General features: G+C 44.5%; 2 protein-coding genes across 3 annotated transcripts; one reads left to right on the top strand and one right to left on the bottom strand.

The window, feature by feature from the left end:
* Positions 1 to 131: 131 nt before the first annotated feature.
* On the bottom strand, positions 132 to 12730 carry pold1 (polymerase (DNA directed), delta 1, catalytic subunit). Of its 2 annotated transcripts, none has more exons than XM_031574721.2 (27): positions 12538 to 12730; positions 10680 to 10881; positions 10272 to 10385; positions 9895 to 10035; positions 9437 to 9562; positions 9170 to 9338; positions 8818 to 8926; positions 7600 to 7729; positions 7333 to 7499; positions 6864 to 6968; positions 6494 to 6634; positions 6196 to 6306; positions 5840 to 6031; positions 5410 to 5498; positions 5102 to 5218; positions 4877 to 4990; positions 4498 to 4645; positions 4106 to 4201; positions 3819 to 3956; positions 3516 to 3691; positions 3061 to 3213; positions 2778 to 2880; positions 2467 to 2599; positions 2099 to 2212; positions 1904 to 1956; positions 1714 to 1811; positions 132 to 968 (listed from the first exon to the last, which is right to left on the bottom strand). In XM_031574721.2, the coding sequence occupies exons 2-27, from the start codon at positions 10867 to 10869 to the stop codon at positions 881 to 883; spliced, it is 3315 nt and encodes a 1104-aa protein (XP_031430581.1). In that variant the 5' UTR covers positions 10870 to 10881; positions 12538 to 12730; the 3' UTR covers positions 132 to 880. The 2 variants fall into 2 exon arrangements, with proteins under 2 accessions (XP_031430581.1, XP_031430575.1); XM_031574715.2 differs by lacking the exon at positions 12538 to 12730 and adding an exon at positions 11827 to 12041.
* Positions 12731 to 12772: 42 nt separating this feature from the next.
* On the top strand, positions 12773 to 22482 carry gys1 (glycogen synthase 1 (muscle)). Its single transcript, XM_012821519.3, has 16 exons — positions 12773 to 13001; positions 14145 to 14263; positions 14771 to 14952; positions 15632 to 15823; positions 15936 to 16121; positions 17446 to 17590; positions 17709 to 17826; positions 17964 to 18084; positions 19167 to 19273; positions 19544 to 19603; positions 19703 to 19895; positions 20126 to 20252; positions 20363 to 20458; positions 20620 to 20783; positions 20896 to 20976; positions 21182 to 22482. Exons 2-16 carry the CDS (start codon positions 14146 to 14148, stop codon positions 21401 to 21403), a joined length of 2112 nt encoding a protein of 703 aa, XP_012676973.1. The 5' UTR covers positions 12773 to 13001; position 14145; the 3' UTR covers positions 21404 to 22482.
* The last annotated feature ends 78 nt before the right edge of the window (positions 22483 to 22560 follow it).

Below are 22560 nucleotides of genomic sequence, written 5' to 3'. Positions count from 1 at the left end.
AAGTTTATGAATAAATGGAAGACCAGGGGATATGAGACATCTAGAATGCATTACTCTGTGTGTTCATTGTTCAGACATGCAGGTTCTGCAGGGGTCCCGTCTCACAAAACTGGATTTAGCACTTCTCCAGCTAATTTTCAAAACGTTGTTTAATGTTTCATGATGGGGGAGGCATCAGTTTAGTCTCTGGGTTCAAGATCAGGCATTGTTGAAGGATGACAAAGCTGCGCCAAACCATGCAACCAATGCTTTAAGCCCATACATTAAAGTTCGAGGCAAGCGTTTGTGTCCAAAACTAGCAAGCTAACAGCTAAAACAGTTGCCTTGCAAAGGCCAATAGTTGGCACTGATGAAACCCAGCTAGCTAGCTTGCCAAGTGATGTATTTTGAAAAAAACTAGTTAGCTTTAGAGTCCTAATGCTTCTAAGTGAAATGCATCCCCAATCACTACTGCACAGGAAAAGCCCCAGTGTTGCTTTCCCAATTATATGTGATTATTGCCGTCGCCACACATCATCATCATCATCAAGATGTAAACTGAGTTGCATGATTGGAAGGCATCTTGGGAGGATGGTTGATTATTTTAGTCAGGATCTCAGAGCTGCCAAGCAGTCTGGAACCCTGATGTACTCCCAGAGAGGGCCTTGTGTACACGCGTGCATAAAATATTCAGGAGATAGAACAGTGAAGAGACTGAGTCAGGGTCTTACAAAAGAAAATGCAGTGTATTATCTTACTGTAGAAAAAAAAAGCATGTGTAAATGACATCTTGATTATAATTTTTGTTTTTACAAAAAACACAAACCCTCATTCTTCACATTAGCGATTGAGAGAGAGAGAAGACAGCAAGAGAGAAGAACTTCAGTAGCACCTTTCCCTTTCACCACCCAAAACGAGAGACAAGCTTCTGGTGATCATCCAGGTCCTTCTGCACTTTCTTCCTCATGTAGAAAATGGGGCAGTCTCGACTGAGAGGAAGACGGAGAAGGAAACAGGAAATGTGACTGTCAAAACGCAAAAGATGTCACCCAGATAAAACATCTCCCCACAATGCATTAAGTTACCCTGATGCAAAGTTATGGTTAAAGGGCTACACTGTCCACTCCATGCAGCGGACTGTTGAGGCCTGCTGCTGATTTGGGAAAGTGAAATAAGGCCTTTGCTGTTCTTGCAAAAGATCGTATTTATTTAATTAACTTTAAGAAGTTAATTAAAAGGTGATTCAAACATGGCAGTGCAAAAGCGTTCTTGACGAGTCTAAAGGCATAACCATATCAGTGACTGATTTGTACCCTGCCGCAATTTCTCCAAATGTAGATTTGTAGTGGTCTCTAAACATGTACCTTCGACACAAAGCATCACACCACAAGTGAGACTTTAGTCATAAGGCACCAGTGCCTTCCTCCCAGACATTAAGACAAATATGGCACAGGTCAGAATAATCTAATCTAATCATTCTAGGCGTTACCTTTATTGATCTAACACATTCCTGTCTGGTTTGAAAATACGTCCGATTCCATTAAAGATTTCAATCACTATTCCTTTACAATTTCTCTGGAAAGACTGTAGACTGTCTGCTCCACAGCATGTACACTTGGCCCCATACACGCGTATTCAAAGCAGAATGGACCCTCTTGCTCTGCTCTGTGGCACCCTTAGCTCTGACGTCCATCTTTGCATACAGTGAGTGGGGCGGGGGCTGGGGGAGTCTACCTGGTGCAGAGCACATCCTCATGCAGGGAGCCCTGACAGCGCTGGCACTGAGTCCACAGACGAGAGAAGCGCTCCTCCAGCGTCGACAGGTGTGAGATCTGGACACACGCACGCACGCACACGTTAGGACACACACGTTAAAACACACACAGTAAGTAAGGTACAGTAAGTAAGGTACAGTAACACACACCTCTTTTTGGTATAATTCAGACTCCCTCTTCTTGCAGAAATCACAAACAGCCGCTGCAGAGAGAGGAAAGAAGAAGAAGAAGAAGAAAAAAAAAAACACCACATCCCACAAGATAAGAGCTGGGTCACAGTCAAACATGCACTCATTATGTGTGCAACACAACCACACATGCACTGCCACCTGCAGCTCACTAACCGTCGCCCTTGAGCACCGCTCGGCAGCCGATACAGGTGCTCCTCTTCTGGGCGAACGCCATGAGCCCACCCACCTTGGAGGTCAACACTGTCTTACAGCGAGTGTGTTCTCCCTCTGAGAGAAGGAAAGACAGGGGGATGGAGAGAGAGAGAGAGAGAGAGAGACTCCGTTTACATGCAGACTACAAACTCTTTCACTCGACTGCAACTGTAGGCAACAACAAATGAAATGAAAGAGACTTGGGAATAAAGAGCCAAGCTGGTCTATGTCTGACAGTGAATTTAGGAACTGAATATGCAGATATAGGAAGTGTGTAGAGTGTGTGTGTAAGAGAGATAAAATGTGAGATTGTGCGTGATTAAGCTTACTCAGAAGCACGCTCTCGGCCTTGCTCTCCCCCAGTATGGGCTCAAAGATCCTGAGAAGGGGCTTGGAAAGCTGCTGTTCCAGGTAGTACTGTGTGTCTATGGGGATGTTATTCTCCAGCACATAGATGGGATCCTGACCAGCAAACACACACACACACACACACACACACACACACAGTTAAACACACCATTAAACACACAGGATGGCAGGCAGAACAAAGATGTGACCCAACATTCATCTTAAAGTTTAGAAAATGTGAAAATTGTGCCATGCATGTACACACACACGCAGACACACAGACACAGCTAACCTCAGACTTCATATAGGCTGCAACTCCCTTGGTAGCTTGAATGATGACGTATGGAACTCTATCCCCCAGGTTAGGAGCACTGCCGGCGTCACGCTTACGCATCCTGTACCACACACACCCGCAAAAACACATGATTGAGCTCCTCTACACACACACACACACACACACCAACGAGAACACTGGGGGACAGAGTAGCATTATACTCTAACCTTTCACACACAGCATCTCAAAACATAAATAAACACACACACACACACACACACACACACACACACACACACACCTCTCTGCGAGCACAACGTGTGCCTGTTTCGCGGAGTACTCCTGTGCTGTGCGCGTGAGCTCCTTGGTGATGACCAGCTGGCTGATGTCTATCCTGTTGCACAGCAGGTCTGAGATCACCTCTTTAGCGTGGGTCACAGCTCCATCAGGGTCCCTGTCAAACACACACACACACACACACACACACACAGCATGAGGCAGTCTCACATATATGACATACAAATCACCTACTAAGAGAAGAATAATGTGGGAGACAGTTAAGGGATGACGTGTGTGTGATGTCAAGACCAGTCAGGCATTGGGGTGTGTATGTATAGTTATGGCTATGCACCAACCTATGAAGATGTGTTAACCTGCTAAGGTTAGAGGTTTCAAGCTTGTGTTGTAGGAGCTTTTCACAGTGTGTTTTCAAGGGGTGTGTGTGAATTTAGTTGTGCATTAAGTGTTTTTAACTACCTGTCAATAAGGAGTTTCTGGAGGCAGGTGTTGATGAGGTTGGCCACCAGGGGGCAGTTGTCTCTGCGGACCGTCTCTATACCCTTACAGTCCATCTTTTCATACTGCTCCGCACTGCCGGAGAAGTACAGGCCAGCGTAACGCTTCTTATTAATCAACAGGTACGGGTAGTACACCTATGTGAGAGAGGGAGACAGAAGAATAGGAGACAGAGACTTAAAAACCTGACAGTAGCATGTACAATTACACAAGAATCATGACAAAATAATGCATGGAAATGCGTGCGTGCGCTTCAGATGGTACCTTCTCGAATTCCAGTTTGATTGGTTGGACGAAGTGTGATGACACCCACTCAGCAGCCTCCCTGCCCACCTCCATCGCTTCCTTCACGGTAGCCACGCCCATTTTCACCATCACAGAATCTGTATCCCCATAAATGACCTATAAAGCACACAGACACACCTTAGGGAAAAAAAAAAATCACACAAACAACAAACCCTAGGACAATAAACTAAATAAATGGAAAGAACAAAAGTTCAGGTCACACAGAAGTCGGAATAACTGCAAAAAAACAAAAGCTTGTTACCTACCTTGGCATCAGCCTGGTAACCGTTGGCCATGGTAAACTTGGACTCAACAAGCTGTTTAGTCCGTTCAATCATCTGCCTGCCAAAGCCGGTCACACTCTATAGACAGACAGACAGACAAGAGCTCGTCACAGAACGCCGCATAACCCCAGGGGGCTTCACTTAAGTCCATGGTCTTTTCTTTACACTGACAAACCTCCAGAGAACCCTAGTGGGTGAAACCAGTGGATTAACCAATCTGTGAATTAAGTGCTCTTGCATTTCAGAGCAAAGCCCAGACCCAGGACTATAATGCAATAAAAGATGTTGGCAGACTGGTTTTAAGACAAGTGGGTGAGTTTTAGGTTGAGGACTGGTGCCAGACAGGTGTGGCAGTAATGCGAACAGCAGCTCACCTGTGAGATCTCAAGGCAGGGCAGTTTGCCCACCTGGGCACCAGTGAAGCCGTACACGGAGTTGGCACTGATCTTCAATGCCAACTGCCTGCCATCCAGAACCTGTTTCTTGAATGGGTCGGTCTCTTTCTTCAGCTCAGCCTTTGCCCTAAGACACACACACACACACACACACACATATATGTGTGGACTATTTCTAAAAACAGCATTCTATACGGTTTGTGTTGTACAATTCAGTCACAATTCAGTATTAAAGTAGTATGTACATTGTGTGTTTGTCTTTTGGACACATACGAACTTTTTAAGGATTTGGTGATATCTAAGTGTGTGTTAATGCATACATATTCATCTTTATTTCTGTATGTGTGTGTGTGTTTACCTCTTTCTGGCACCGAGCAGGTTTTCCAGGATTTCTGGCAGTAGGCCCTTCCTCACGGAGTGCTTCACAAACGAGTCACCAGTGGGAGTTTTAATGAAGTCTTCAGGAGAGAGACTGACACACACACACACACACACACACACACGATTGCGACTATTAATAACTGCTCCACAAATATCTCTCTATAGGCAGACTGTACTTGACTGTACTTCAGGCAGCCCTTACCCGAGTTTGTCAGCTTGCCCCTTCGGTAGTAATGTAGTGTAACAAAGGTTGTGGGCCATCATGATGGATGGATACAGAGAAGAGAAATCCAGTGTGACTATAGGGATATTGTAATACCTACACACACACACACACACACACACACACACACACACACACACACACACACACACACACACACACACACACACACACACACACACACACACCATCATTAGAAGGGATGCACACAAGGTGGTCACAAATATACACATACCACTCTACCAAAGGGTGAAAGGTTTCCTTCACACACACACACACACACTCACCCTTTTTCTGGCTCTATGACAGTAGCCCCAGTGTAGTCCTCTCCACCTTCAACCTTCAGCACAGGCATCACCAGGTTCTGTTTCATGGCCTACACAAAGGTATGGTTCTGTTTCATGGCCTACACAAAGGTATGGTTCTGTTTCATGGCCTACACAAAGGTATGGTTCTGTTTCATGGCCTACACAAAGGTATGGTTCTGTTTCATGGCCTACACAAAGGTATGGTTCTGTTTCATGGCCTACACAAAGGTATGGCTTACTAACACGGCTCTCTCATTCATGAATTTACATTTTTCTACTTTCTTACACTGATTAAACACCTGGGACCATAAGAGCTGCTGATAACTTTAACATACACCAGTCCCTGCAGCCATAACAAACCTTACTGTATGCATTAGACTGGGGTGTGTGTGTGTGTGTCTGTGTGTACCTGTCTGAGGAGCTGAGACACGACTTTGATCTGCTGTCCGCGGGAGAGCAGGTAGGTGAGCGGGACCCCGGTGACTCTGGCCATCTCCATGTAGTTGATGACACACATGAGCTTCTGCAGCAAGCGCAGCGGCAGGTAGGCGTCCTTCAGACAGTACACCGCCAGCCGGCGCCGCGTCTGCTCATTCCCATTCTACAGAGAGACGGGGAGGGAGGGAGGGAGGAGAATATGGAGAGTGTGAGAGAACAAGAAAGAAGTCGCCACCGTAGATGTCAATGACTGAAGGCTGGGCCTGACACACCATTAGTCCACACATAAAAGGCTGGTACTGTAGTGTGTGTGTGTGTGTGTGTTACCTGTAGGTCAGTGATGATGGAATGCTGCACGTCCTCCTTCTGCTCTTGCAGGAAGTGAAAGCTGACAGCATTGAGAGTGTACGAGCGTAGTTTATAATCCCGCAGCAGAACCTAAACACACAGCACAAACACTAAGGCATAACAACAGCATGCCATCCTGCTGAGATACAAATAACAGTGTCTAGATACTTCAGCTTCACCCGTCATCATGGCAACTATCTGTTCTCAACCACAGAGACTTATGGCCCATAAACACACGTGTACGTGTACGTGTGTGTGTGTGTGTGTGAGTGCGTACCTGGAACAGGTCAAACTGAACCCTGCCCTCCATGTTGATAGTTTTGTTCTCCCTGCGGCCCATCTGCTTGCTCTGGAAGCTGGAGTCCTTCATCACAGACTTAATGCCCCTCATCCGGCCAAGATAGGGGAACAGGTGCACCTGGACACACACAGACACAGACCTTTTTATATGTAAGGCTTACATTGTACAAACTATTTTAATTCAAACCGATTATAGTAATAAAAATGCTCTTTTTTTAACTGTATACCTGGCAGATTGACCATAAAGGTGGAACAAGCAGAGAAACACACACACTGGGGTGTGGGACTAAAAGTGGGCAAACAAACATCACAGATACAATACACAAAGAGAGGCCATGGCTGAGTACCTTGAGGGCAGCAGCTCTGTTGAGGAGGTAGGGGAAGTCAAAGTTCTGAATGTTGTAGCCTGTGATGATATCTGGGTCCACAGCTCTCACAAACTCAGCCCATCGCTGTGATCAAAACCAAACCAGCGTCACATCAACACATCACTGATGTATGTATGAGACAAAAGTGTGTGTGTGTGTGTGTGTGTGTGTGTGTGTGTGTGTGTGTGTGTTCCTGACGGAATATGCAGAGGATAAACAGGAACTGGGAGCAGGAAATGTGTGTTTGTGTGTAAGAATGAAGATGACTTCCTGGGAGAAACAGAGCGAGTCAGGGTGTGAGAGTATATGTGTGTACCTGCAGCATGTTCTTCTCCTGAGTGAAACAGAGGATCTGGGAGAGTGTGTGTGTGCGCGTGTGTGTGTGTGTGTGTGTGTGTGTGTGTGTGTGTGTGTGTGTGTGTGTGTGTGTGTGTGTGTGTGTGCGTACCTGTAGCATGTTCTTCTCCTGAGTGAAACAGAGGATCTGGGAGCCCACTATGCTGGCGCAGCTCTGCAGGGTGAAGACGGTGCGGATGAAGGGCTCCTTCTCTCCCTGACGCTGCACCATGGAGGCGATCTGGATGACCGGGTCCACCTCCGCCTCCGGAAAGACACCTGAAAACAAACACAAACAGAATTTAGATCATACATTAAAATACTAGACACACACACACACAGAATCTTAACGTTCCCAGAGTAAGGTCACTGGACACACCTTTCCTCCCGGCACACTCAATATCAAAGCTGAGGATTCGGAGCGGAGCGATCCTCTGCCAGTCCCCCTCCGCTGGGTGACTAATCAGATCTGTCCATCCTACATCCACCTCGTACTGACTCAGAGACACCTGAGAGACAGAGAGAGAAGTGGTTAACGAGAGCGTAGAATACTACACCATATTATGTTACAATATGTACATGTTGGGTATGTGTGGGGAAATTCACAAATAGGTGCCTGACATGCTTCATGCAGACAGTGCATCAATGAGGGATGCAACGGTACAGAACCGTTCGGGATGCCCCCTACGGTTCAATATGCATACGTGAACCGCGGTACAACGATATGACGGCCATTTTTTTTTTTTTTTTAAACTTGCTTATTGAACTGCAGACTGCACACACGTTGTACATTCAGTTCCACAGAACTTCCCTGGAGTCTATCAGAACTTCCCTGGAGCCTAGCAGTGCTCTGTATGCAAATAGGAGCTGTAGAAGAGAGGGGAAACTAAAAACTAAATTCTCTGAACTCCAACTTGACACCGACGAATGCTAGCTAAACAGAAGAAAGAAAATTTCAAGAAGCACCGCTGTCTTTCATCACAGCTATGTGGGAACATTTTGGATCCAGCGTTCAATACGATGACGAGGGTAAGAGGACAGTAAATAACCTAAAACATTCACTGGCTTATTGACTGACCTTGGCCCATGCTACAACGATTTTGCAAACAAAAAAACGAAACTATTTACTGCCACATTCAGCGGTTACTGACTCGGGATTGTCACCTGATGGAAAAGAAATTAACCACATTACAATGTCCCCTCTCTCACAGATTTCAGCAGCAAAGCTCTATAAAACACCACAGAGAGAAATTGAAAACAAATTGACACAGACACCCTATCCACCTCTCTCCACTAAAAGTTGGACCCCCAGAGCGAAAGTGAAATCTACCTCACTGTAGTAGAGATAGAAACCCGACCTAGTCAGTCATGCGGCCATTTATCTTAATTGAAGCTTTTATTTGTCTATAGGCAAAATAAATAGTTAAAAAATATATATATTTTAAATATACAAGATACCAAAACCGTGGGTCGTTACCGTGGCCCAAAAACCATGCAACATACCGAACCGTGGGCCCACTGTCCTGTTGCATCCCTAGTTCCAATCAGTCTCTCCAAAGCCTAATACATCTCCTCTCTCTGTACAAATGTACTGTACCTTGCCTGGGTGCCTAGAGTCTGCAGGTTCCTTCTCCTCTCTCACACGGTACTTCCCTTTAGGCAGTTCAATCCAGCAGCAACCCACCACGTCACAGTCCACCATGAACCTGATGGAGAAGCCAGGGGGGAAGCAGATCACTGCAAACAGCTGTGCTCACACACACACACACACACACACACACACACGCACACAGTACTGCTGACAAGCAGTGGCTGCTCAGTAAAGCTACTCTGAATAAATAGCCTAAAGGATGAATACAAATATATATTATTATATACAATGGGCTATAATTCTGGTGTACAGTCGTTCCTGCATCCAACTGTAAGAGAAGCCCTGAACTCCAACACACCTGATCTCAAAGTCGATGTTGGCCTCATAGGAGGAGTAGGACTGCGTGCGGAAGATGCTAAAACTTAAGCCCTGCTCCAGCAGACGCTTCGCCGGGGCAATCAGGCGTGGCATCGCCATGGTGATCCGCAGGAAGTCCAGAGGATGGTTACCATGGTATCCATACATACCTTGGTGTAATATGTTGTAATATGTAATATTATTAAACACACACACACAAATACTAAAAGTGCACAAAGAGCAGCCAAAGTGGTGCTGAAAGACTCACTCTCTTTGCGGGTGATGTCCACAGCCAGCACAGTGACCGATATGTCGTCTTTGTTGCCGCGCATGTCCTTCAACACAGCCGAGTTCAACTCCTTCTGGAAGTCAGCGAGGTGATCACGGGTAAAACCTGTCGAGCACAGAGGAGAAAGGATGCTGTCAGTAGAGACATTAAGTAGGTGTTGCCTGTGCTGTGTAGACTAGCGCCGTCTCGCACCAGACTCGAACTTGCCACCTCGGGCATGAGGAGGCAGGCGTGCAAGGAAGGTGGCTTAAACCCATGGATTCCTAGTGCGTCTGTTAGGGTGTCGGGGAGTGAGGTTTACTCACTATATAGCACTCTACCGTTACACTTAAGCAGACAATATCTACAGACTACGGCTCAAAAAGAAATTGTGTGAGAGTTCAGCGTTTCTGAGGCTAGTATGCTGAGCCGCAGCAATGACTGGGTTGTGTTCTCACCGTTAGGGGCAGGGATGTAGAAGTAAGGGGCGAATCCGTGCACGTGGCAGCACACGCTGTGCCCATCGTCCGTCACTCCGAACATGCGGATAATTGGAACCTTCCCATGAGACTGACCAGGCATACCTGCTACTGCTTGGCCTACACACACACACACACACACACACACACACACACACACACACACACACACACACACACACACACACACACACACACACACACACACAGTCTTTGATCACTGTTGAAAAGTACAACAAAGCTTGGATCCTGTCAAATACATCTACGATTTCTGCTCCTGATTTTCAGGAGTACAAAGACTAACTTCTTCTGTCACTGCTTGAGGACAGACGGTGATGTGTTAGACTCTGTATTACCCAGATAATAATCCAGGTCGATCTGCTGGAAGACGAGGGTCTGGGTGTACTGGTTTACGGTTGGAGCGGCTGGTCTGGGCCATCTGGGATTCAGATCAGCTGAAAACAGGTCAGCTGAACAAAGGTCAAAGAAAAACAGAGGTCAGGAGTCAAACGTCATATAAAATGGCACCTATACTGAAAAGAAAAAGGTACTGGCCCTATATTGTATGTCACTCAAAATACGTAACTGTGAATGAAAGTATGAAACTACTGTGGGAGGTGTACCATGTCACATGTTTACGAATGGTATATCAATAGCCAGTAACAGACCTACAAAACCAGACCACATGGTCTCACAGCTTGAAGTACACAATAGAGACAGATCCAATGAAGATGCTGGTAGCCCATCCCCACCGCTGAACTTACCCACAGGTATGACATCATGGCCTGCTTGCCCCTCGCTTGACTCAGCCTCCATGTCAGGGTCATCAAACTGGGCCAACTCTTCCTCAAACTGAGACGGGCTGTCCTCCCAGTCTTCCCCTGACTTCCCACGTTTGGCCTGCGAGGCCCCGCCATTGAAGGAGCCTCTGTTTTGTCTCTTTTTTGGGTCCATTCCTCAAGAGACCTGAAGTAAGACCAGCAGTGATAAGTTATACTGCACATGACTCAGGGTCAGTATTCACTATGCATTGCACACAGGCCTATATGGCCTACAGGCAAAACTCCAGAGTTATTGTAGTGCACTCTAGGATATTTAGGACGGATGTCCACCAGGTGTGCAAGCTAAATGCCCCTGTTCCCACGGTGTCTGCATTACAGAGAGCTAGAACGACAGTCAGGCAAAACAGTCTGATTGTATGCAAACTGGCATGAGGCCGGTCATGCAAAGCTATGCCATGAGCTGACGGAGAACCACTGACGATGAATTGGGGGAACCTCCTAGGCCCTATGCAACTCCACTAAACACGGATCTTGAGGGCGCAGTTAACCTCAGTGATAATGGTGTAACACATAGTTTAAGTTAGCTAACGTTAATTTACAGCTGCAACCCCATGGCTAGTACATTTCTAATAAACATTATCATCACAGTTTAGGACAGAAAGAAGCAACTTTGAGCTGCATTCTTTTGCATGAAAGGTGCTATATAAATAAAGTTTTATTATTATTATTTATTAACTTTATTAAACTTAACGTTGTCGGTCTAGGGACCTAGCAGAGGCACCTGCCTTGCATCCAAAGACACTTGTTTCAGGATAACAACGTAACAATCGCTTTAGCTTTATGATAAGCTAGGCCTATTAATTAAGGTTAACCCATGTCACTTAACTAAACGTGTAACGTTAAGGTGTTCCCTGAAACAGGGCGCGTTGGTGTTTTTGTTGTGATCTTAATGGCTTCCGATAGGCATACTCTTAGTGGTTGCATCAAAGTTTGTTTTTAGTGACTAACTAACAAGCTATCTTCCTACATATGCGGAAATAACATTACGTTTGGCGATAGGCAGTTCAACATTGTTCAGGCTAGCTAACGTTAATTTAGCAAGCTAACAAGGTATCAACAACCAACTTACCTTGGCTTAAGTTAACCAAGAGACTATACACTAAGCAAATGACTTCCAAAAGAATATGACGATGATTCCAGAATTCGTAACATGGATGAGATGCACACAAGACTAAAATGTCACCACAACTTCGTCTAACTTGGGCTCTTGTTACCCCCTAACTTGCCTGACAGAATCTCCCGCCACTTCACTACGTTCAAGCATTGACCGCTCGTTGCGAAGGATTTCCGTTTTCCCGGCAAAAGTCCGGAAGTTGACTAATGGAGTGGATCATAGACAGTGGATAGTCGAGGCGGCCATATTTAGTGTGTCACACTGGTTTCTGAAATTCCCAGATCTAGCCAAGTGGTCTGGATAGAAATAGGGAGCGTCGATAGATGCTGGTGCAACGTAAAAAGGGCATTTTAATTAGGCCTATATAAAATACTGGCCCCGGTTTCCCTGCACATAGCAATGTTAGCAATAGTTATTTAGTCTGTCAGTTGGTATGGTGATCTGCTTCATGTGTGCCCTTGTTTTTAGTGTGTCTGATCCATCCAAGCACATTTAACATCAAAGGCGGAAAGCAAAATGGCCTGACTGCTACACTTGTTGCTCCAGGCTGTGGGGCAAAGTATGCGAATATCAAGATTGGTCAATTGTCTTCTGTGGTTAGGCAATAAATAGAAAAGAACAAATTAGACAGAGTGACAACGCACAGTCACGTTGCATTTTCCGCACCTTGGCGAGCCAAATATTAAAAATAGCCTGACTGGGTTGCCCTTTCGAAGCTCCTTCAAAAAAAAATCAGGGGCTCGATTTCCTCACGAGTCACCTAGGATCGACAGACAGGAGCTCCGCCAGTAAGCAGAGCTCACGAGTTCCCGAGCCAGGCAATCGGGTTTCTCATTTGCGAAAACGCCTCCTTCTAGCCATCTGCGCCGTTTGGGCGTACACCACAGCGTACATCCAACCATACCGATTGGACTTCCTGATTATTCTTGATTATTATTATACGACTGGGGCAAGCCATCAGCAACACCACGCCCTCCCCGTTGAATGTGATTTTTGACAAACGCGAAAATACTCCAATGTGAGAGGGAAGGAGTGTGAGCAATCTCCACCTGCGCACGCCCCATCCTTTTTGTGACTGACTTGCACTGTGAATGTTAGGTTGTTGTGCTGGGAAAGGACGCCGCTTCTGGGTGAGTGAGTGTAGGCTACGCGTTTGTAAGTGCATGTGTGAAAAAACAGCTGGGTTAAAATCACTTTTATCTAAAATATTTACTCTCTGCCACTAGCATAGTAGATGTTGCACGAACAGGACACGTATGTCCGTTAGGAGCGTTCCGCCTGTAGTCTACACGCACTTTTCCTGTCTGCATGCCCGTATGCTGTGTCTTTCCTGATGGAATTTGTCTGTACGTCTCAGTAGTGTGACAGTTTGGAAGATACATTTAATAGGCTAGGCTGGGATGGCCGATGATATGCGTTTGACACCGCCGACACAAAATACTGCAATTTGGCTTCCGCTTAAACAGCCAGGATTTTTTTTTGGTTTTACGTGTGGTGTGCGTCTGTAGCTGTTTATGGTGAAGGCGCACGTACGCATTGGCCTGCTTGGTGGGTTGGTGTGTGAGAGAACACGCCGTCCTATATCTGTGTAAAATGCGAGCAGCATAGCTGTGACATAAACGCAGATATTCATTTGTTTTCGAGATGGGCTTTGAGTCCCTGTATAGACAAACAGCTCTCCACAGGTAGACAGTTATTATCCTAGTAGGCTACAGATGACTAAACATACACAAATGCATTTCCCGAAATTATTTCACAATATTTCGCAAGTGTGTCACACACATAGAATCGCTCTGGGTATGGGTGTGTGCGTTTGGGAAAGAGTGAGTTACAATAGATGGGTGCTCTGTCCGGACTTAAGAATGATGAAACATAACAAAACACCTACTCTTTTTCGCACGCACACACAGTGTTTGGAGTAGAGAGAAATGTACCCAATCCCAAAGTGTGTGCATAAGAGAGACAAAGAGAAGAGAATGCCCCTATTTATTACATTTTCTTTGGCAAGGGAAACTTCCATGTGCCATTGGTTTAGCACATGCATTGGCTCAGAACTACATTTGTGTGTTTGTGCAATAGTGGATAGGGTATGAGTGCGGGCAAGCTGCTCAGGCTGCAGCACTTACAGACATACAGAACTGAAATGGAATGGCTGGTCTTGGAAGCATGCCAAACATTCCACAAGTCACAAACACACAAATTGATGTGATCTGTTGCTTCCTCATAATTCTTCATGCATTAGTTATTGTGTCTGTTTAAACCACATGTCCCAGGATGCCGCTGGCTCGTAGTCTGTCAGTCACCTCGCTTTCGGGGCTTGATGATTGGGATGAGGAGTTTGACCTGGAGGATGCTGTGCTGTTTGAAATAGCATGGGAAGTGGCCAACAAAGGTAGGTGTCTTCCTCTCCCACTTTTGTCTGTATTCTGAATTGAAAGTGAAAACTACATGAGACTAAAGGAGGTGTGAACTGTCATGAAAACACTATGGAGTCTTATCTGAAGTTATACAGTCGTTGTCCACTGAATGCTGCCTATGTGAATGTCTCTATTTATGTTCAAGTCTCAGATTGAGTAAAAACTGCTATTTAGCTATTTATGAAGAAGTATTTAAAAACTATGTTTTTTTTGGCCAAAATATTTTACGGATTAGTGGTCAACGGGGTCACTTACAGATATATGTATAGTGGCCACTGTGGTGTTTATTGTGTCTATAAAATATATAATATATACTTTGTAATATAGTGTGTGTGAGTGAGTCATTGTGTGGTCAGAGGGTTGTGTGTGTCATGTGATGTTTATATAACTCCCCCTTTTCTGTAACAGGGGGTTCAAAATATATCTGCATAGCATGAATGACCTCTCTCTCTCTCTCTCACTCCCTCTCTCCTTTCCTCTAGTTGGGGGGATCTACACTGTGATCCAGACGAAAGCTCGTCTGACCTGTGAGGAATGGGGTGAGAACTACTTCCTGGTGGGCCCCTACACGGAGGCCAATGTCAGAACTCAGGTTGAGCTCATCGAGCCCAGCAACCCGGCTCTCATCAGAACCATAGACAAAATGAATGCCAGTGGCTGCAAGGTAGACAGACACGCATTCACAACACTGCATGTAAAAACGTGTTTGTTCAGGACACAGACACAAATATTGAAATGACATTTGCCTTCCCATTTTACGTCAAACATGTAATGTGAGAACACAATCATACGTTTGTGATCTTTTCTGGTAGTTCAGTGGAGGAACATAAAGTGCTTGTGTACCTCTTTGACCCCTCTTTGAAACATTAAACCTTCATTCTGCACAGTGTGTGTGTGTGTGTGTGTGTGTGTGTGTGTGTGTGTGTGTGTGTGTGTGTGTGTGTGTGTGTGTGTGTGTGTGTGTGTGTGTGTGTGTGTGTGTGTGTGTGTGTGTGTGTGTGTGTTTGGTGGAGCTATAATCTCCCCGGCATGTGTATTTAAAGGTTAGAGGTTGTACCAGTCTCACACACTCTCAGCTGTCTATCTTTGCTCTTTGAGTAAATTCCACTGTCCCGTGCTCTGCCTGTCTGTCTGTGTGTGTATGTTTATGTGTATGTGTCTGCAATAGGAGTAAGCAGCAGTTGTAACTGTTACTGTACGGTTGCTCTAATGAATGAAAGCAATGGTAAAATTAATGGAAATCAATCATTAACAAGTCAAGCTCACTGTTAGACCCTCCTTGTCTGAGCAGACATACTGAAGAAGTCCATTGTTGTGTACCCATCCCCATGCCCACCCCCTAGGTATATTTTGGGCGTTGGCTGATAGAGGGCAGTCCCTATGTGGTTCTGATTGATGTGGGATTCACCGCGTGGTCGCTGGACCGCTGGAAGAGCGAGCTGTGGGAGAGCTGTGGCATTGGTGTGCCATGGTTCGATCGAGAGGCTAACGATGCCGTGCTCTTTGGCTTTCTGACAGCCTGGCTACTTGGCGAGGTGTGTGTCTCTAAATATACTGTGTGTGTGTATGTGATAGAGAGATTAATACTAATGAAGTTCATATGAATACTTTTGAAGTTAATACTAATGTGATACTAATGTGTTTCAGTATGTAGCTCAGTGTGAGGAACCGCCACACGTATTGGCACATTTTCACGAGTGGTTGTCCGGCTTGGGGCTGATGCTATGTCGACAGAGACAGTTGCCAATAGCAACCATCTTCACCACTCACGCCACACTACTGGGACGATACCTTTGTGCCGGAAATGTGGACTTCTACAACAAACTTGCTGAGGCAAGACTACAAATTAAAAAATCATGTTAAATATGTACAGTTGAACACAAACGTTTTGGCACCACTGTAAAAATTACAGATTTAGTTGATTTTAAAGTGAAAAGAAGCCAATGGTCCCCCTGTAGCAGAGAAATATTGAACAAAGGCTTTCTTCAACTTTTAATGCAGTGTTACTTCTGAAGCTTTGGACTTAAAAAGAAAAAGAAAAGAGTAATTGTGGCATGGGCAAAAGTTCTTAAAGCTATTTTGAGGTATACTTTGAATCGTTTTCGAATTCGTAATTCGAATTGTTTTGTTGTAGAGACCAACTTCTCGTAGGCTTCAGTTTTTGACTGACTACATGACTTTTGCATTCTGAATTTTCTGATATTTAGATGAATCCCATTCTTCCCTTCATTCGTATGAAGTTTCCTGTGGCTGTTAGAAAATCCCAAAACAGAATAGATCCACCTACAAACTTAACAGTTGTCAAGGGGTTCTTTTCATCAAATGCTGTTCATTTGTTGTCCAAACACACTTGTGGCCAAAGAGCACAATATTAACAATTTCATTCTTAAGACATTACCAATGACCTAATCATAAATGTTAAAGTTTCCCTCTGATGACCCCGTGTATGCAAGCATGCACTACACAGTGGAATGGTGCACCACCACACCTGTGTCCGATCAATCTTCCTGCCAGGTCTTTAGAGTCACATGAGGTGATTGGTTGGCCTTTCTGCCCAGCAGACATGCAGTTATATCTGAACGTGTTCTTGGTCCTCAAGATCTCGCTTCAACTTCCACAGTTAACTGTAACAGCCATCTGTTTTGGAATTGTGATGAGCTGACCATTGCGAATGACAACTCCTCACCTAATTTACATGTCCTAATGAGTTAAGTTGATGTTATGTTCTGAGATTTTAAAGTGGAAGGGTGCCCAAACATTTGCACATGCCAGGATTACTGTTTTTCTTTTTTTCTGTCTATTTTTAGCTTCATTAATTGTATTTATTTATTTAAACATTTGAAGAAATTCTTATCTTTACCCCGTTGCTGCAGGGGTTGTATGTACTTCTTTTCACTTCAGAAAACGACAAAATCCAGATTTTGCCTTGGGGTGCGCAAACTTTTGCATACAGCTGTAAAACAATGGGGAATACCAAATACTTTAGCCTTTAGCATGTTTGTGCTTTTATTTTAAGTGTGCACATAGTGTATGGACGATAATGTATCTGTAAATCTATTTAAAGGTAACCCCATGTCAACCCATTTTGATTGTCATTTAATCATTATTAAAACTTAAATCTCTCACCTCTTGCTCTCTCTCTGGCTCTGATCTACAGTTTAATGTGGATAAAGAGGCTGGAGATAGGCAGATATATCACCGTTACTGTTTGGAGCGAGCAGCTGCCCGGTGTGCTCATGTTTTCACCACAGTCTCCCAGATAACGGCGATTGAAGCGGAGTTCCTCCTGAAGAGGAAGCCAGGTGAGCACAAATCCCATTCAGCCCTCTCTCACCACATTTCCCAGGGCCAGTGTCATTCATATACACATCAACTAAATCTGTTAATCTCTTGCTTATATCTGTTAATCTCTGGTCCTAGACTTTGTCACTCCTAATGGACTGAATGTGAAGAAGTTCTCAGCCATGCATGAGTTTCAGAACCTCCATGCCCAGAGCAAAAACCGCATTAATGAGTTCGTCAGAGGCCACTTCTATGGGTAAGTGACCTAACATGGATACAGCGGGCCAAATTAATTCAGATTCCACAAATGCAAACACACATATGCAAGCACACACTCACACACACACACTCAGACACACACATTGTATTGACTACACCTTTATTATTTGACAGGCACCTGGATTTTAACCTGGATAAGACCTTATTCCTCTTTATTGCTGGGCGCTACGAGTTCTCTAACAAAGGAGCGGATGTCTTTCTAGAAGCTCTGGCCAGACTGAACTATCTGCTGAGGGTGAGTGCTTCATACAACATACATTTTTTATTTAAAATATGAAACATTTAGACTTGAAGAAATGAGAATAAATACAGACATTTAAATGTTTTATTTCTGCACACTGAGCACTAACTCATGATAAAGGATTACTGGAATACTGTATCTGATGGGGGATCTTTTGAAGATCTGTGTTTTAGGCTGAACATATGAAAAGGCCTTAGGTGTGCATTTTTTCTGCATGCTGTTACAATTTGGAAAACATTTCTTTGACGCTTCGTGACTAATATAAAAACATTTAGCTGTTTTAAAAACAGTTAACTGGGCTTTATTTTGATCAATTATGGTCCAATTTGATGATGTTACATGACATTTAAACTTCCCTCTTCTTATCCTCTTTGTCCCTACACTTAAAATCACCTCTTGTAACCTTTACGTTTACATTTAGTCATTTAGCAGACGCTTTTATCCAAAGCGACTTACATATGTGTGACTTACAATGTATACACATTTTACATTTACACTGATGGCACACTGCACATCAGGAGCAATTAGGGGTTCAGTGTCTTGCTCAAGGACGCTTCGACAGGGAATCGAACTAACAACCTTCTGATTACTAACCGACTTCTCTACCTCCTGTACCACTGTACCACTGTCGCCCCTTTAAAAGAGCTCCTTGATTGCTTACTTCCTGCAGTATTCTACTCGAAGATAAAGACTGAATTTTTCAAAAGCAGGCCAACCATGCAACATGCTTTTGAGGAGTTGTCCTTGTTTGTCTTGTGGTGATCATCTTCCTTGCCAAGATGTACTCATATGCTACAATTCTCCACTGACTCCATACTATGACTTATGGACCCTACTGACAAAAATGTGATCTTATAGTCGAACGAAAGATGAATCTAAAGATCTTGAAATTAGATTTGCCCTTTAAACTGGACGGGTTATGATCCGCTACACTTGGTCACTGTGGAAAAACCTTGATTGCAGGACAATTTTTAAGGACATCAGCGATTATTCAATATCCAATATCTCTCTCTCTCTGTGTGTGTGTGTGTGTGTGTGTGTGTGTGCATGCGTGTACGCGCATATGTGTGTTGCAGGTAAACCACAGTGATGTCACAGTTGTTGCCTTTTTCATCATGCCCGCAAGGACCAACAACTTCAACGTGGAGACACTGAAAGGCCAGGCAGTCCGAAAACAGCTCGGGTAACTCCCACAGCAAACATGATCTTTATTTATATCACTATACTGTTAACTCACACAGCAAACATGATCTTTATTTATATCACTATACTGTTAACTCACACAGCAAACATGATCTTTATTTACATCACTATACTGCATTCTACTATACTCCTTCAACATAACTCCCACAGCAAACATGATCTTTATTTATATCACTATACTCATTCTGCTATACTCCTTCTACATTTGAAGGTGAAGTATAGTCATGTGTATGTGTTTGCTTCATGACAGGGATACAGCACACACTGTCAAAGAACGCTTTGGGAAAAAACTCTACGAATCACTGTTGGTGTGAGTATCTAATCCAGATGAGCCGTAACTATGTTTTGTATTTTCCCATTGCCTTACAACTTCAGAGTAACTGAATAATGACTGAATGCCTTTTCTCAGTGGCCAGCTGCCAGACATGAGCAAGATGCTGGATAAGGAAGACTTCACCATGATGAAGCGAGCCATCTTCGCCACACAGAGGCAGTGCCAGCCCCCCATCTGCACCCACAACATGCTGGAGGACAGCTCCGACCCCATACTGACCTGTATCCGCCGCATCGGCCTCTTCAACAGCGCCTCAGATAGAGTGAAGGTGTGTGCACTCCCTTTGGAATTCATGATATGTATGATGAAAATCAGGCCCTGAAACAAGGGAGCTTGTTCATCAACCACACCCCACCTCTGGTCTTCATGTGTATATTGGTGTGTGCGCTGATGTCAATGTTCAGATCAGATATAGGCAGTCAAAGTCCAAACACAGTCATGCACCGTCAAACTCCAAACATGTGGAGCTATTTGTAAACACGCACACTTTTGTCGTAGGTAATCTTCCATCCAGAGTTCCTGTCCTCCACGTCCCCCCTGCTGCCCATGGACTATGAGGAGTTTGTGAGAGGCTGCCATCTTGGAGTGTTTCCCTCTTACTACGAGCCTTGGGGATACACACCAGGTATTGTACACCTGTACACCTCACTCACCATGTGCCTGCCTTACCTCCATGAATTCCAGGGTTCAACACACACAAGCTTTATTCACCAAGCTCATTTCTCTGCCTCTCAGCTGAATGCACTGTAATGGGAATTCCGTCCATTTCCACAAATCTGTCCGGATTTGGCTGTTTCATGGAGGAACACATAGCAGACCCCTCTGCCTACGGTTAGTGCTGTGCTTACACTGAAACCATATTGTGCTTATTTTTACGATGACTTGCACACGTTTGCTGTGAAGCTGGCCGAATGCAGCAGTGCACACAAATGTTTTGCGTTTACTGTGAAAAGTCTGAAAGTATCGGTATGATTGCTGTTCCTCTCTTCCAGGTATCTACATTCTTGACCGGCGGTACCGTGGGGTGGATGAGTCCTGTAACCAGCTCACCACCTTCCTCTACCAGTTCTGCCAGCAGAGCCGCAGACAGAGGATCATCCAGAGGAACCGAACCGAGCGACTCAGCGACCTGCTGGACTGGAAATACCTCGGCAGGGTTAGCATTTATGGTTCACCGTGTTGCTGGTGTTAAGTAGATATCAGAAAACCTTTTTCATTTACTTAATTAACTTCATGTACGCTCTGTGTTTCTCACTTTTCTACCATAGTACTACATATCTGCACGTCACATGGCTCTTGCCAAAGCCTACCCAGACACCTACATGTATGAGCCTCACGATGAATCTCAGGTAAGTCTTCATGTATGCTTCCTCTATGTGCATGTGTGGAAATGAATGTGTTCCTTGAGAAGGAAGGGTTTTGTGTGTGCCGTTAAAGCGTAACCATTTTCATGCGCAAGCTTGAGTTCCAAGGTCAACTTTTTTGGTATTTAAAATAGGATTACTATCTTCCAGTTTGGTTGTGTGCCCTGACATACTCTTCCTCTCTCTGCAGCCATCGGGCTTCCGGTACCCCCGGCCAGCCTCTGTGCCGCCCTCGCCTGCCCACTCCCTCCACTCCTCTCCCCACCACAGTGAGGCTGAGGACAACGCCGACGAGGACGAGCGCTATGATGAAGATCTGGAGGCGGAGAAAGACCGACTTAACATCCGCCAGCCTTTCGCCCTGCCCCACCGGTTGCTAACACACAACAATTCCAACTCACAGAAGAACTAACTCACCCAATCATACAGACAGAGAGAGACAGACAGACAGACAGACAGACAGACAGACACACATAGACACAGACAGACAGAGCCTTGCAGACACACACATACATACACACAATTACCACATTTTGCCAGTCATCCTACAAGCTCACAAACATAAACACACACACACAGCATTGTGGCTGAACAGTTCTACACTGAATTTATACAATTAATGTTTATGTTTACAGTTCTAAATGATAGCCTTCTAAGTACATGGTAACACTCCAGTACTCCAAAAATACACTGCACACACACACACTCCAGAATATGACAGACATGGACTTCCAAAGTTACTGCATTATGGGAGTGGTAACACAGATGCCGGAAGAGGAGAGATAGATTAATGACTGTATGATTCAGTATGGAACATAACAGTAACCAGGCAACTGAAATATCACAACTTCCATTTGCCTCTAGAAAGCTAATTGTTAAAACTCATCCAATGATAACAGAGAACTGTAGCTTTTAACAAGGATCTCTAGCTGCAGCTAACCAGGAATGCTAACATGGAACTCGGCTAACAGGAAAAAAACAACTAATAAATTAGTTTTATGACTGACCGTGCTAAGTCACTCACAAAACGATCTTCTCTGATAAAAAGGCCATGTTACAAACACACACAGACTCACATCAACTTACTGTACAACACAAACACAGACACACACAGTACACAGAGACTACACAAATATCCAGATCAAAGCCCTTCCGACACAGTCGCCTCAAAAGCAACTATGTGTACAACTGTGTGTGTACATGTGTGTGTTATAGCACACTTGGCATAACTTCAGCAAGGCCAGCAGGACTCTGTTTCATATGAGATTGCTTTATTTTTACCGTCACGTTTGCCATGATTGTTTGACGGGTTTTGAACCGCTACTGTGATTGCAAACAGATGTATGCCTTGTTGAATGAGTGTCTGAAAGCCTTGAGGAGGATTTGGGTAGGTCTTAGTGCATGCACCCTGTTTGAGTTTGTTATTTGTGTTAATGTGCACTTGAAAAAATAGAAATTATAGAAATAAAGTACATAATAGAATTAAGATGACAATGGTGTTTCGTCCTTTTGATATATTTTTGTTGTTGTTGATTTTTTATATCAGTTCACACACTTTATTATACTAGC

The sequence above is a fragment of the Clupea harengus genome, chromosome 1 (assembly GCF_900700415.2).
Source record: "Clupea harengus chromosome 1, Ch_v2.0.2, whole genome shotgun sequence".
Classification (NCBI taxonomy): domain Eukaryota; kingdom Metazoa; phylum Chordata; class Actinopteri; order Clupeiformes; family Clupeidae; genus Clupea; species Clupea harengus.
Note: the sequence above shows the minus strand (reverse complement) of the source record. Positions and strands in the feature narration are given on the sequence as shown.

Excerpts from the sequence above, each read along its gene's own strand:
- gys1 (XM_012821519.3), top strand. The coding sequence starts at position 14,146 with ATGCCGCTGGCTCGTAGTCTGTCAGTCACCTCGCTTTCGGGGCTTGAT. Across the intron at positions 18,085-19,166 it reads GACTGAACTATCTGCTGAGG|GTAAACCACAGTGATGTCAC; the intron begins GTGAGTGCTTCA and ends TGTGTGTTGCAG. Across the intron at positions 19,274-19,543 it reads GCAGTCCGAAAACAGCTCGG|GGATACAGCACACACTGTCA; the intron begins GTAACTCCCACA and ends GCTTCATGACAG.
- pold1 (XM_031574721.2), bottom strand. The coding sequence starts at position 10,869 with ATGGACCCAAAAAAGAGACAAAACAGAGGCTCCTTCAATGGCGGGGCC. Across the intron at positions 6,032-6,195 it reads CCATCATCACTGACCTACAG|AATGGGAATGAGCAGACGCG; the intron begins GTAACACACACA and ends GTCTCTCTGTAG. Across the intron at positions 4,646-4,876 it reads CTGCTCGGTGCCAGAAAGAG|GGCAAAGGCTGAGCTGAAGA; the intron begins GTAAACACACAC and ends TGTGTGTCTTAG.